General features: G+C 66.0%; 1 protein-coding gene across 4 annotated transcripts; it reads right to left on the reverse strand.

The window, feature by feature from the left end:
- Positions 1-2,601: 2,601 nt before the first annotated feature.
- On the reverse strand, positions 2,602-13,273 carry ADAM11 (ADAM metallopeptidase domain 11). 4 transcript variants are annotated; one of them, XM_084496808.1, is made up of 27 exons: positions 13,079-13,273; positions 12,288-12,472; positions 9,454-9,530; positions 8,888-8,954; positions 8,215-8,300; positions 8,050-8,116; positions 7,861-7,909; positions 7,672-7,739; positions 7,327-7,401; positions 7,175-7,246; positions 6,927-7,093; positions 6,759-6,843; positions 6,594-6,684; positions 6,463-6,514; positions 6,232-6,331; positions 5,836-5,907; positions 5,668-5,760; positions 5,490-5,570; positions 5,351-5,401; positions 4,741-4,804; positions 4,469-4,568; positions 4,270-4,389; positions 4,019-4,187; positions 3,837-3,951; positions 3,591-3,681; positions 3,156-3,173; positions 2,602-2,760 (listed from the first exon to the last, which is right to left on the reverse strand). In XM_084496808.1, the coding sequence occupies exons 1-27, from the start codon at positions 13,134-13,136 to the stop codon at positions 2,745-2,747; spliced, it is 2,289 nt and encodes a 762-aa protein (XP_084352934.1). In that variant the 5' UTR covers positions 13,137-13,273; the 3' UTR covers positions 2,602-2,744. The 4 variants fall into 4 exon arrangements, with proteins under 4 accessions (XP_084352934.1, XP_084352935.1, XP_084352933.1 ...); XM_084496809.1 differs by lacking the exon at positions 3,156-3,173; XM_084496807.1 differs by lacking the exon at positions 2,602-2,760 and having other exon boundaries at positions 2,896-3,173.
- Positions 13,274-14,842: the final 1,569 nt, after the last annotated feature.

Consider the following 14,842-nt stretch of genomic DNA (forward strand, 5'->3'; position numbering starts at 1 on the left):
GGGCTCAGACAGTGCCTTGTGCTGCCCGGTGAGTGTCCCCGAGCCTGGACCCATGGCCAGGGCTGGTCCCATGGAGGCTGCTCCAGACCCATGAGTCCCCTGGGAACACTGGCAGGACCCTGAATGGAACTGACCCAGCCCTGGGGTGTCCCTGGGGGGGGACAGGGACCTGCTCGTGTGTGCTTGCAGTGGGATGGGGACAAGGTGTGGTGTCCCCTCAAAGGGACAGGGACCTGCCCATGTGCCCCTGCAGTGGGATGCCTGCTCTTGCATTCCAGAGGTGGGCAAGATGCTGCCCCCCCCCCAAGGAGGCAGGGGCTGGTGCACAAGCCTGCATCATGGCACAGGGAGTGAGCCACGTCCTTGTCACAGGGCAGGCACTGGGCTGTGTAGTGCTGTGCTGGGACAGGGAGCAGCCACGTCCCCGCCATGGGGCAGGGTCCCCAGACAGGCAAGGGGACAGAGTGTGGTGGCACTTACCACCAGCTGTTGCCTCCATGCTGCTCTGCTGCCCCTCAGTCGAACATGATGGTTGGGGTGTCCCCAACCCACAAAGCCCACCTGGGGTGGCACATGGGGTGCAGGGAAGGAGGGTGGCGGGGAACGTGTGGGACCAGAACGTCACCATGGTCATGACATCTCAGAAGAGGTGCAATTTGGGGCAGTGCACGTCACACCACCCTGCACAGCCGCTCCCACCCCACTGTGCCCCAGAGGAAGGAAGAGACCCCGCTGAGTTTTCCAAGTCTTTATTGTAAATAAAGTCTGCGACATTGCAGGAGGCGTCCCGGGGGCCGGGCGACGCGCACCCAGCGGGTCCCACCAGCTCCCTGGCGCGTGCGAAGCGGGAGCGCGGGCACGAGGCGAGGTGCGGCCGGTGGGGGGGGGACGGGGAGGGCCAGGCCGAGCGCAGGGAGGGCCGGGTAGTGCGAGCGAGGCGGTGCAGGGCGGCTGGCGGGCAGCAGCGGGCCGGGGGCTTGCTGCCAGCCCCGGGGCTTCTCCTGGCATCAGCTGGGCCGGGGCTGTTCGGTTGGGCCTGGTGGGGGCTGAGGGGGGGGCTCGGGAAGCACTGGGTGCCCCCCCCTTTTTTTCTCCCCCAGTCTGGCCCTCCCCAGCGCGTGAGCGGCACTGCTTGACTGTACGGCATTAAAATCATTGAGAAAAAAAATATTTATATATATTTATATATTAATGTCCCCCAAACCAGTGACGAATGTGGCTTCTTGCTGTGAAAGTGGCAGCAGAGGAAGGACACAGCGCCCCCCTCCACACAGGGCCTGGGGAGGGGATGTCCCCTCGCAGCAGGGATCACCCCGCCACTGCAGCCCTGACAGCTTTGGGGACAGTGTGGTGACAGAGATGGTGGTGCAGGAGGATGCAGGGGACAGGGATGGGTCCCGATACAAATACCCCCGCCCTCCACCCCCATGGCCCTCAGTCCCAGCCACGAGGCACCCACCTGCATTCACACGCGGTGGCTGAGGCACGCAAGGGGCCACCACCACCGCTGCTGAGCCCGGGGATGTCCAGCCACCCCCTCACGTCCTGCTGCACCCCCACACCGGCCCACCCCATAGGGCTGGGGACATGGGGACAACAGGCACGGTGCTGGCCCTGGGTGGGGGTCCACAGCCAGTGATGCTTGAGCTAGCACAGCTGAGGCACCCTTGGGTGCTGTGGGCTCTCACAGCACATCAGGGGACAAGTCTGGGCTTAGGGACTCCAGCCCTAGGTCACCCCCCCCAGGCACCCACCCTCCCCTGCCTCCATGCTGGCTCCAGGGGATGACAGTGGGGACCTCCCCATAGTACTGAGTCTCAGCGATGCTCCGAGGGACCTGTGGAGGCCCTGAGTGCTCTGTGGGTGTGTGGTTGGGGGGGGGACACCTCATGCAGGGCGCCACAGGGACAGGGGGTGGGTGACACGTACACCCCCCAACAGCCATGAGGGTGACATGTGGCACGAGCTGTGCCTGCCATGGGGACCACTGACAGGGGTAGGGTGACACAGCCCCGGGCTCACCCTGTACCTCAGCACCTGAATGTGGCCCCTTGCCCTCCCCAGTGCCACCATTTTAAGGGTTCACCTGTCAGGGCTGGGGAGGTGGGGGGAGGACACATGACACAGGGAGAGCCTGGCACCCATGGGTGCTGGACCCCAGTGCTATGGACAGGAGGCGGAAGAGTGCAGCCATGAGATGGAGTAAAAAGGGGGGAGAAACTGGGGGGGTGGAGGGGGCAGAGAAGGGGGTTGTACACCTACTGCACATCCAGGGGGCTGCTTTTTGGTCTCCGCAGCTGGGGGTGCGGATCCAGCCCCTGGGGTGGTGGGGAACAGGCCCTGCTCTGGGGCGGGGAAGGGGTGGAAAAACAAACTGGCCTGGTAGTGGGAGATACTGGCCTGGAACTGGGGGATTCTGCCCCCAAAGCTGGAAGATGCTGATGTGGGTTTGGGGAGGGGGGAGGGAGGAATCCCAGCCCCACCCCCCCCCAGAGCCATGCGGGTTTGGGGGCTCCTGGCACGGCCCCCCCAGGTACATTCATCGCGGAGCCATGAGTGACTCCAGCCCCGGGGGGCCTGGACATTCGTGGTGGTGCGGCAGGGGTCGAGGAGGGGGGGGTCCTGCAACCAGGCCCCCCCCTGTGCTCTCCTCCCTCCTCAGGCGGACTCCTGGCAGCTGCGCCCCGTTTAATTGCTGTTAATTAGGCGCTGGAGGGGGGGGGCACGAGGCAGGGAGGCTCCGCTCAGGTCCCCCCGGACCTGCAACACAGAAGTGAGGAGCGCTTTAGTGTGGGGATGCGACACAGGGGGTGGGGGGGGTGGGGGACACAGGGGACACTGAGCCCAAAAGAGCCAGCACCGGGGGGGGCCGCTGCCAGAGCCCTGCTCGCCTGCTGCAGGCACCCGGCAAGTTTATTCCCAGGGTTGGTCCCCCCCCCTCGGCTGGCTCTTTGAAGCTATGGGGGGGGCCACAGAGATGGAGACAGCACAGGGGCAGCCGGACACACAGCGACACGGACAGACGGGCCCATGGCGGCAGTCCCAGCCCGGGGACGGGGGTCCCGTGCCGCTGGGCCGCTGGTGCCTGACGGTGACGAGGAGACGACGGGGGGACAGGCGGCGGGGGCTACACTCCCTGCTGTGCCGGGTCGTACCTTCCTCGGCGGATGTTCCTGGGGGTGGCGGGGGGAGAGGACAGGAGCGTCAGTGTCCCCCCCATGTCTCCCTTTCTCCATTTCATGTCCCCTCCTCTGCCACTGCCCCCTGACCCATGACACCCCCTGGTTCCACGGGCAGTGGCCATAGCCCTGTGCACATAGGGGTGCTGGTGCCCAAGGACACAGCGGGACAGGGCTGGGGGAAGCCCCCCCGGAACCCCGCACCTGGGGACAGATGGGCAGGACACAGCTGGGGTCAGGGTGACAGTGAGGTCCCGGTGCTGCATGCAGGCAGGGCCAGGGGGCAAAGGGGTATGGGGACAGGGGCACCAGGCATCCTCGCATCCCCAGCGGATGGCACCAGGGCCACCTTCCCCAGTGTCATGCTGGGAGATGAGGAGGAGAAGGATGAAGCATGCAGCATCTGCTTACTTAAATCCCCAGCCAGTCCCTCCTAGGACAATGGCAGCCACCAGCACGGCCCCAGCGATGGAGCCAATAATGATATTGGTGCCACTGGGACCTGGGCCAGGGAGAAGAGGACAGGGACACAGATCAGCAGGGACAGGGCCACAGGACACCCCAGGGACCCGGCTGTGCCCAGCTGAGGCACAGTCCTGGGATGGGTGGGGAGGGAGCTGGGGACATGGTGCGAGCCCCCGCACAGCGCACACTGACCCTTGTATCGCTCCGTCTCGCCTGTGGGCTTTGGCTCGGGGATGGGGTCGTAGACACTGCAGTCCTTCCCCGTCCACTCGGGCTGGCAGATGCACTTGCCCTCATTGCTGCAGACCTGTGAGGGGGCAGCATCAGCACCGAGCAATGGCCCTGCGCACCCCTGCGAGCCCCCCCGTCCTCACCCCATGGTCAAAACAGATCTTCCCATCCCAGCTGCCGGGACAGGAGCTGAAGTTAAAGGCTGTCACTGGAAGGCATTTATGGTCAAGACACAGCATGCTGGGCCCGCAGGGCGTCCCGTCCTCCACGTAGCTCAGGTCTGAGCCGTCCACCAGCTGCACGTGGCCGCCCCTGCGGGAGGGCAGCAAGTGGGTGATGCAGGGACCCCCGCGCCCCAGGGTGGCCCCAGCCCTATGCCCGCGGTGGCACCCACCTGCAGTCCACATAGCGGTTTTGATGGAAGAAGGTCATAGTGGCAATCTCGCCGCTGAGCTCGCCCAGCCGGGGCGTGCCCGAGATGTTGGCGCAGAGAAGGAAGCCGCAGAGCACGTCCCTGCAAGGCACGGGGGGGGGCGATGGCACCAAGGGGGATGCGTGGCAGGTGGGAGGGCGTGGGTGGGGGGCTTGCTCACTGCTTGTTGCACTGCATCCAGCCCGAGCCCTCGCGCCCGCAGTTGCCCCTCTCGGTCCCCTCCACATTGAGCTTCTCATAGCAGAAACGCTCTGCTGAGCCTGGGAGAAAGCAGGTGTCACCCATTTGCCCCCGGTTGCCCACCCCCAGCAACTCCCCCGCTGCAGGGGACGGGGTGTGGGGCTCCTCTGAGCACCCTGGGGCTTTCTGCAAAGACATCGTCACCCCATGCTCCCTGATGGGCACGAGGTATGGGATGGGCAGGGCACTTACTGCGGCCCCACAGCGCGTTGCACTGCCGGTCTCGGGTTTTGCAGCGCCCACCATAGCATCGGCCCTGGGGAGCAGGGAGCGGTGTCACGGCATGACTGGCACCCGTGGGTGAGTGCCCAAGGAGGGGGCTTGGGCGGTGCAGGGTGGCAACCCCAGGTGCGTGTGCTTGGGGCACATGACCCCGGAAACACAGCCCCAGTTGCATGAGCACGGGGATGGCTTGCACGGCACAAGAACCCATGCACACAGAGAGTTTGCAGTGCACGGGGACCATGCCTGCGGGAAAAACATGCACAAGGAAGACTTATGTGACATAAGGGCCCTCTCTGCTGATGCACACACATAGGAAAGCCTGCAGGGTATGGCGACCATGAGTGCATGCACAGGGAAATTGCGTGGCAAAGGGACCATGGCTGCAGGTGCGCACACTGCTGTGCAGGCATGGACGACCCCAGGCACTGGGAGGGCTCGCACGGCCCAGGGACCAGAGCTGCAGTGGGGTCCTGCTCTCCCCAGTGCATGCACCCCATGCACTGCAGCTGCCAGCACCGATGCTGGAGCCCACAGGATGTGCCCGAGCCCCTGGCTGTGTCCCACAGGGCAGACTCACCTGCTCATTTTCGCAGAAGTAGCCATCCAGCTTGTGGAGGTTGGGGGGACACTGGAGGTGGGCAAAGAAGATGGGTGAGGCCATGAGCCCCCTTGAGGCCCCACAGCCCCTCTCTGTCCCTGCCAGCCCAAGTCCTCACCTGGCTCGAGTCCCCAGTGCAGGTCTCGGGGATATCACACTCGTTCACAGCCTCCCGGCAGGACACGCCACGCGGCTCATACTGCGCAGGGGAAGGCACACGCGTCGGCACAGAAACCCCTGCAGCCCCCAGGGACTTTGTGTGCCGCAGGACACAGTCCCTGCCGCCTGCCCCGCACCTTGCAGCCCTTGCAGCACAGCCCGTCGCTGCACATGGCGTCGTGGGTCAGTGTGCACTTCTTGCAGCAGTTGCCTCCGCTCTTGGCGCATTCCTGCCGGGGCCGGCGGCAAGCACATGAGCCCGCTGCCGGCCCTGCTGCTCACCACCGGCCCCGGGCCCCGCTCACCGCCAGCGAGCCGCAGTCGCACTCCTCGCCTGCCTCCACGAAGCCGTTGCCACACTCCGGAGGGTCCAGGAGCTGCCAGGGAGAGAGACGGCTGAAGCTGGGGGCATGCGGCTGGTGCTGGGCACAGCACTCCCACCCCCAGAGCTCCCAGGGTGGGGTGAGCCCCCTAGCACCCCAAAAGGGCTCTGCACCCCCAAGGACAGCAGGACCTGCCAACCTCTCATTTTGCAGGCAATTGTGCACCTCAGTCAGTCAATTAAGAACCAGGGCTGAAGCCAGCACCATTACCTTGCGTGTCACAGGGCTGGGGCAGGCCACGAGCCTCAGGGGACCCCCTGACCCTCCCCAGCATTGCTCACCCCTGTTCTGCACCCACCCCGGTGCCGGGCCCACTACCTTCAGGGGCTTGTTGAAGAGGCAGCTGCCACCGCCGTCCTGCAGGAACTGGTTGTACTCGTCGATGCTGCAGCGGGAAAACTTCCGTGGGAGGTAGTACCTGCAGCGGGGGGACGCGGTGACCCTGGGGAACACCAGCCCCAGGCAGCATCTCCCCACCCCGGTGCTGCGGAGTGGGCTGCCCAAAGCCAACAGGTCCATGAGGGACGCAGCCCCCTGAGGGGCACTCACCCCGTGTCCTCCATGATGCAGCCCAGCCACGCATCGGGACACCGGCAGTCCCCTGCGAGGAGAGAGGAGAGGAGCTGCATCCCCCGGCAGCCCCCAGGGGTGGCACCCCGTGCCTCCCACCCGGTGGGTACCTGCCGAGGTGCGGTGCTTGTTCCACATCATGCCCACATTCTGCCCCAGCGTCTGTGCCAGCGTCACGGCCATAGCTGCCACGTTGCCATACTGCACGGGAGGGACAGCGGGGTCACAGGGGGGGGACCCCACGCCCAGCCCACCCGCCTGCTTTCCTCACCCACCTCGTTGACCCCCCCACCGCGGCCGGGCGAGCAGATGCCCCCCACGAAGGCGGTGCCGCTGCGGCTGCTCTGAAACGTCCGTCCCCTGCAAGGGTGAGGTAGGAGGTGATGGGCAAAGTGGCCGCTGGCTCCCAGCCCCGGGGGAGGCGGCATGGCCATGGTGCTCACGAGAAGAGGTGGACGGTGTCGCTCTGCTCCGGCATCGCCTCACGCCGGTACTTCATGAACTCGTTCAGTGTCTCCAGCGAGTCCTCCTCCATGCGGATCCGGTCCTCGGAGGCCCATGTCTCCATGGCCACCAGCACGATGCGGGTGTTGAGCTGCTCCTTGTAGATCTGCGAGGGCGAGAGGACGGCGCTAGGGACAAACCCGCAGGGGGCCAGGGACGAACCCGCTGGGGACAGCCCCGCGCTCACCATGTCGGCCAGGTTGACCACGGACTTGGCGAAGTTGCTGGTGAGGACCACAGACTTGCGGAGCTGCAGGAACTGGGGGGAGCAGAGTTGAGGAGGACTGCAGCCAGCCCACGCTGCCCGCTCTGCTCGGCTCCTCTCGGCCCGGTGCTTACCAGCTGATGGTCATTCACCACCGCCAGCTCGATGTACTTGGTCTCGCTGTGAACCGTGTGCTGGGCTCGTCGCACCTGCCAGTAGGAGCCAGGAGCTGAGCCACTCCCCACACCCCGGGGGGATGCATGGGGCAGGACTGGCCCCGCGGAGCCTCTCGCTTTGAGGGAGAGTGCAGTGAATGAGATTTTTGAGCCCTGTTTTGTGGCTCGAGGTACATTTGGGAAGCACTGGCATCATCCTACTGACAGCTGGCAGGATGGACAGAGCCTGGCTGGGGCTGAGCAGCCCCATCCCCTGACCAGTGTCCTCCATCCCATGCCCACAGCCCTGCCACCCTCACTTGCCTGCCGCCGCCGCCGCAGCTTGGGCAAACTGCCCGAGATGTAGTGGTCCAGTGCAGCAAAGAGGCAGCCTGGAGGGAAGGGAGACAGCTGGTGGTGTGCGGGATGAGGGCACTGCCCTGCGTGCTCGGGAACAGCAGGGGGCACAGACGCAGTGGCACGGATGCCAGCCCTCAGGAGCGTGGCGCTCACCTGGCTGGGCGCAGCTTGGAGTGCGCTGGATGACGTGTGGCCGAAGGTCCTGCGGTGGGGAGAGAAGCGTCACCAACACCCAAAAGCCCCCGTTCTCCAGCTCTCCGTGTCCCCAAGGCCATGTCCCACAACACCCCTGAGCCACAGCCAGACCCTGTGATGGGGAAACTAAGGCAGGGGTGAGCTCACCTGCTCGTGCTCAGCACCCGCCTGGGGTTCAATCAGGTACATGTCCCTGCCATCCGAGAAGACACCGCTGCAAAGGAAGCCCAGAGGTGTAAGAGGGTGCTGGCGGGGTGCAGCAACCCCTTGAAACATCCGTTTTGACCCAAATTGTGGACGTGGCGTACTCACTGCAGGCCCTGGCAGCTGGAGAGCGCGGCGAAGGAACGGGGCCGGCCGCGGACCTGGCCCTGGTAGTAGCAGTGCTCCCCAGCACCCTGTGAGAGCCAGGAGAGGCCACTGAACCTGTGGGGCCAGCACTGCCTCTGCGGTGTGGTGAGCTCCACACGACAGGCAGGGCCAGCACCAGCCACCCGAGGAGCTATTTCTGGAAATCCCATTTGTCTTTTTCACACCGCCTCTGCTGGAGCCGTGCTGCTCCCTGCAGCCACCGGCCCTGCTTGGACCCCCCCATGGCAGCTATGGCACCGCCGGGCCCCATCCTGCCCATCGCAGGTGGCTACACCCATTGCTGGTGTCCCCTGGGGTTCGCTGCCTTCCTGGCCCAGCACCCAAACAGGCACCAGCACGGTCCCGGAGCAAGGCTGTGTGCACAGCAATGTGCTGAATTGTGCCAGGGGCAAACGGGGAGCCCTTTGCAGCAGTGCCCATGGTATGCGTGTCCCTGTGTCATCTGCTGAGGCAGTGCCCAGACACCTGGTGCTGGGCACAGAGGCTCCACGAGGAGCCACCCATGGCCATCATCCACGAACCGAGGGCTGCAGCGGGCAGATCGGTGCTCACAGCCCGGCATGGAACTGTGGGCCCTGTGGTGCTGCTTGGCACAGCGTGGCATGGTGCTTACTGTGCTGTGGCTGCTGTTCTTGCCCGTGCCGATGTGCCGCTCCACGTAGTGTGAGGCGAGGAGGTGGCTGTAGGGAAGAGCAGAGGGGTGAGAGGCCGTAGGGCAGCGAGCAGGAGGACGACAGAGATGGCTGTGCCCCTGCCCCATGAGCCCCCATCCTCTGGCATGCACCCATGTGCTGCCCCGTGCACCCAGCGTCACCTTGGTGCAGAAACCCTGTGGTCCAGGAAATCCAAGGCCTGCGGCCCCCCCACTATGGCACTGGCTCCTCTTATACCCCCTCTGCCTCCGGAGTGCAGCTCTGCCCACAGCCAGGCAGACTCAGGGCTTCGTTACTGGAGCTGGGACAGCTCCAAGCGACTCCATCAAATATTAAGGACGCCTGTGCCAGCACGCCGAGCGGCACATGCTGTGCCAGGCTCCAAGTGGCCACAGTGGGGACATCTACTGTCCCCTTTCCCCAAGTGCCAGTGGGCACCAAGATGCCACCGCTTCTGCACCCCATCCCTCTTGTGGGGGCAGTGGCAGTCCCACAGCAGTCCATTCCCACCCCCCAGGACACTTACTGGTTGAGCTCGAGGTCGAGGGTGAAGGCTGAGCCGAAGGCACGCACCACAAAGCTCACCTGTGCCAGGTGCACCCCCTGCAAGAGAGTAGCAGCAGTGAGGCATGGATGGCTCCGTGCGCCCAGTGCCGGGAGAAATCCCATTGGAATCGCGAAAAATCACAGCCAGGTCTGAGCAGAGCAGAGTGTTTGCATGGTAGTGTGGGAATGAGGAGCAGCTGATGTGCCCGCTGCCACCCCAAGCCAGGATCTGGCCTTAAACCTGTCATGGATCTGGTGTCACACCAAGGAGCGTGGCAGACTTTTTGGCTCCTCGGTCCCACAGCAGCTGGGCTGGCACAGGAATGCCTCTGGCTGACATTGCCATCATGTGTTGCACGGTGCAAACCCTGCCGTGAGATCACCAGCAGCTCTTGAACCCCCCAGGCCAGGCAAGGACCGCACGCCGCGATGCAGCACGGCATCACTCCGACAGCCCCGCTCACAGTGCCCCAAAAGCCTGCGCCCATGGGTGCCCGGCACCGAGCCCTGCCCTGATAAAGGGTGCAGGCACCAAAAGCAGCCAAGGCTCCCACCTGGAGCTGATGAAGGCTTTTCTGATTTTTACCTAAAGAAAAAATAATAATCACCAGAGCTCAATCATGTGATCTCTGAAGGTGTTCTTTCAATTAAAAAAAAAAAAAAAAAGGAAAGGAAAGGAAATCATTTTTTCACCCCAAACTTCACTAGCTGTGACCCAAGCTGCCCGTGGTCTCAGTGCTGGGAGCATCCCGGAGCAGCAGCGCTGGGGACCGGCGCGTCACCGAGCAGCATTTCGGTGGAAGCCACTGCTGCTCCCGCAGCCCGGCCGGACATCGCCAAACACACTCCGGGATGCCAAGGTGCCAAACTCCTCCGAGACAAACTCCTCCAAGCCGGTAACCGGACACTGGTGGCTGGGGGGGAGTCACCTTCGCCCTGCCCGGGGCTGCCAGAGCTCAGCCCCCAGCCCTGGCAGGGCTGCAGCAGCCCAGGCTCAGCGTGTGGAGCTGGCGCTTCACCCGCCCTGCAGCGCCCGCTGCTCGTGACCTAATTCCTGCGAGCGGCAGTGTGCCGGAGGCGGGAGCCGCGCTCTGCAGCGCCCGGCTGAGACCTGGCAAACTCCTCGCGTGGGTGAGGGGCTGCCCGGTGGCTCCTCACCTCCAGCCCACACCGTGCCCCAAAGCACCCTCGCCTCTGACACACTGCTGTCACTCGCTGTCCCCGTGTGTCCCACAGGAGACAACGCTCGCCCCGGCTGCCACGGTCCCGAGCCACCCACCAGCCCCTGGGGGAAGCCACAGCAAGAAGCCAAATCATCAGGACACGCTTCTCCCATGTCTTTTTGGGGTGAAAGCCCCTGTTATCTGCTTTGCTGAACCAAAAAGCTGTGACTGCAGCATGGGTCAGGGGCACAGTGCCAAAACCAGCAGGGACAGCTGCTCCTTGGCCACCGATGGGCGTCCCTGCACCGCCAGGCGCATGGGCAGCAGCATCGGCACTGTGTCCTGCCCAGGGTGCGGGAGAGAAGCAGCCAGGGGTTAAGCTGGAAGCCAAAATCGAAGTGCTGGTTGATGGTCCCGGCACCTCCAGCTCTGTGGAGGGAAGGTGATGCCCCCTTTGGGGCTGGCAGACCTGATGTGGGGTCCCCCCGTTGTCTCCCAACCCTTCCCCACCGAGGGGGTCTCCGGGCTGCAGGGGCCATGCCCAGGGCGCCCCATCCTCAGGCTGCTGGCAGAGCCCTGCCAGGTGCTGCACCAAGGGCACCCGGAGCAGGAGCCGCCAGGTGCCAGCCATCCACGGGCACAGCTCAGCACAGGGTGACAGGGATATGGGATGGCCCCACTGGCCCCTTTGCCACCACCGAGCAGCCACACAGCGTCCCCAGAGCTGATCCTGGGAGGGGACGTCCCAGCCGTGGATGACATTGAACCGAGACGGTGTCCTTCAGTGGGCCAAGCAGTGCAGCTGGGAGCAGTGTGCGGGGGCTCTGCTGGGACCCACGGCAGCACCCGACCCTGTCCCCTGGGGCCTGCGGCCGCACCGCCTGCCCCACGGCAGCGCTTCCTCATGCCTCTGCTTAATGCCTCCCAAAAAACCACCAGCACCGGCAGTGCTGCAGCCATCCCCTGGTGATTCTTCCCCCCCCTCCATGACATCCTCGCCGTTAGGAGGTTTTACTTAATGCCAAGCTTAAATCACCTTCGCTGCAATTTAAGCCCATTATTTCTCCTTTTATCCAGCAAGGATGTGGGGAATCGATTATTGCTGGTCTCTGCGGCTGCCGCCTCTTTGAAAGCTTCCCCCCGCGCGATGGGCTCTCACCGGCTCCCCGAAATGCAGCCACCCCCTGGCTCCAGGCAAAGCGGCCGTACCAGCGCGTGACCGCCTGCCTGGCGTGGTTTGGGGCTGGCAGGATGAGGGTCGATGGCCGGCATGGCCGTGCCGTGGGGCCACGGCTCCAATTTGGGGCCACAGCTCCTGTTTGGGGCCACGGCTCTAGCTTCGAGCGCCGAGCAGTGAGCCCATCCATTATGCATGAGCCCTGCCAGCGTGCTGCCCTTCAATCTCTCCTAACGCCCGCACGCGCACCTCCGGTACCGAGGTTTAATGGAAGCCATCAGGGCCTCGCTGGCCGGGGGGGTAAAGGCAGCAGTGGCACAGCCATCGGGCCGCTCGTGGCTGTGTGAGGCTGTGCCCGACCGTGAGGGCAGCAGGAGCCACCGCAGGCCCCGGTACGGCGGGAGCAACCCTCGCGCCCGGGGGGCCCCCAGCCCCAGCCTGAAAGAGAGCGGAGGGGGGATGCGGTTCACTTACAGGGCCTCCTCCTCCTCCTCTAGGCTCATTCCTGACCCTGGTGTCCAGCTGATGCTTCTGGACTTCTCCTCCTGAGCTCTGCCCCACTAACCTGCTGGGGTGGGTGATTTCGGAAACAACCCGCCCGTCCTGCCATCCGGCCCGCGGGAGCCTCCGCTGCGGAGCGCCGGTGTGCGCGGCGGGACCTGCGGGCGAGGAGAGGGTCGGTGGGGGGGGGGACACGGGTGGGCTGCCGGGGGGACACGTCCTGGGGGGGGGGACCCGAGGCTGGGCTGCGTCCCGGCAGGGACGTGTCCCCGAGGGACAGGGGGCTGGTGTGGGGCCGTGTCCCGGGGTGGGGGACCCGAGCATGGCGCTGTGCCCAGGAGGGGACACCGAGGGTGCCAGGTACACGGCGGGGATGCTCCGGGGGCCGTGGGGAGGGCGGCCCGTGCCGGCGGGGACACCCAGGGGACACGGGGCTGGGAGAGCGACGGGTCCCGGAGGGGACAGGGAGGGGGACACCGGGAACGGCTCCGCAGCCGGAGCAACGCGGCCGGGGGCCACCTCCCGGGGGATCACCGGGGTGGGGGGGGGAAAGACACGAACGGGGCCCGTCCCGGGGGCTCCCCCCGCGATCAACCGGGCCCGGGGGAGGGTCGGGGTCCGCCGGGGGCAGCGGGGGCCGGGGGCGGCGGGGCCGGGGCCCCTCCCGCGCGGCTGCGGGGCGGCGCTGCGGAGAAATGTGTCGATGCAGCAAAAAAGCCCGCAGCGGCGGCGGGGCCGGGAGCGGGACCGGGAGCGGCACCTACCTGCCCGCGGCGTGAGCGAGAGGAGCGCGGCCAGCAGCCAGCTCCGCAGCGGGCTCATGGCTCCCTCATAATCCGCCCGCGGCGCTCCGGGCTCTGCCGCGCCGGGCGGCCCCGCGGCACCGGGCTCCCTCCGGCCCCTCCTCCGCCCGGGCCGGGCATGGGCGGCGGCGGCGGCGGCGGGGCCGAGCGGGGCCGAGGGAGCGGCCGCGGCCCCGTGCGCGCCGCCCCCGCCACCTGCACGCGCACTGCACCGGGCCCCGCCGCTCCCGCCCCCGCCGGCGCCGGCACCGGCACCGGCACCGGCAGGGCCCGCCCCGGGCCCGCCCCGCCGCGCCCCGCCCCCGCCCCCCGCCTGCCGCAGCGCCGCGGCCCCCCCCCGGCATTGCAGAGCGGGACCGGGCGGCACCGGAGCCCCCGCCGGTAGCGAAGGGGAGCCGGGAACGCAGCCACGGCCGCCCTTACGGCCCCCCTGGAAGCCCCCAGCCGGTACCGACCCCTCCCCAGTCGGTACCGGAGACCCCAGTCGGTACCAGCCCCCCCCGCAGCCGGTACCAAGCGCCCCCCAGCCGGTACTGGAGCCCCCCCCGGTATCAAATCAGAGCCGGTACCAGAGCCCCGCCAGCCCTTACACCCCCCCAAAGCCGGTACCAAAGCCCCCAGTCGCCCCCAGTATCACCCCCCCAGCCTGTACCAGGCCCCCACATCCAGCCGGTACAGGAGTCCCCAGCCGCTACCACAGCCCCCACCAGTATCAAAACCAAGCTGGTACCAGAGCCCTGCCACCCCTTACACCCCCCCCTAAAGCCGGTACTGAAGCCCCCAGTCGGTCCCAGCCCCCCATCGGTACCGGAGCTCCCACCCGTATCAAGTCCGAGCTCTGAGCCAGGGGGCCCGGGTCAGAATGGAGGTGATTGGGGAACTGGGGCAACCCCGGGGTGCTGCCGGGGGGTGCTGACACCCGGGGGAGCTGTGGGGTCCCCACTCACACCCTGGCTGGCCCCGATCCCCCCGCACCAGCTGGGGACATGCAGGGAAGGTAACAGCACACCCGGGGTGCTCCCGTGCTGCCCCCGTTCTGGGGAGCGCTGCAAGGCCCCGTTTCCAACCTGGACAAAAAGACCAATTGTTTTTTTGGAAAAAAACGATGAATTCCCTTTCATTCCGCAGCAGGACACAGCCATGGGATCAAGGGTGCAGAAGAGCAGGGGAAGGTGACATAGCCTGGAGGGGGGGAGCAGATCCACAGGAGGGACATGGCACAGACACTGGCGGTGCGGGGGTCCCGGGGGGAGCAGGAGGGGTGTGGAGCTGCACAAGTGGGTCAGCGCAAAGCTTCCCGGGGAGCAGCCGCCGCCTCCTCTCCCCGGAGCATAGCAGAAAACAGCTCGGCTGCGGCTGGACCGAGGCAGAGGCTCATTTATAATAGAGCTGATGCCTCCCCCCCCCTCGTCTGGCTGGCGGGGAAGGCCCTGGGGACCCCCACGGCAGCGCCAAGCCCAAGGAAACGTTTCCCCGCACGTGCTGGGGCTCAGCACATCCACGGGGCTGGGGGAGGTGGAAGTTCGTCGAGGATTTTGAGCAGGGACTCATGGTCAACAACTGTGCAAAAAGGGGACAGGAGCATTTAACAGGGGAAGCGAAGGCATGGACACACCAAGGGGCACGGAGCAGGGATGGGAGAGGCAAATTGCCCCAGCCCTCCCCATTTCCTCTCCCTGATGCTTCACAGAGCCTTAACACATCGGGAAGGGTTGCCCATGAGGC

The sequence above is a fragment of the Aythya ferina genome, assembly GCF_964211825.1.
Source record: "Aythya ferina genome assembly, chromosome: 23".
Classification (NCBI taxonomy): domain Eukaryota; kingdom Metazoa; phylum Chordata; class Aves; order Anseriformes; family Anatidae; genus Aythya; species Aythya ferina.

What these genes read in the sequence shown, in the direction of transcription:
- ADAM11 (XM_084496807.1), bottom strand. Translation starts at nt 13,136, where the DNA reads ATGAGCCCGCTGCGGAGCTGGCTGCTGGCCGCGCTCCTCTCGCTCACG. An exon ending in CAAGCACCGCACCTCGGCAG is followed by an intron (nt 6,515 to 6,593) that starts GTACCCACCGGG and finishes CTCTCCTCGCAG; the next exon opens with GGGACTGCCGGTGTCCCGAT. An exon ending in GGGACTGGCTGGGGATTTAA is followed by an intron (nt 3,174 to 3,590) that starts GTAAGCAGATGC and finishes CGCCACCCCCAG; the next exon opens with GAACATCCGCCGAGGAAGGT.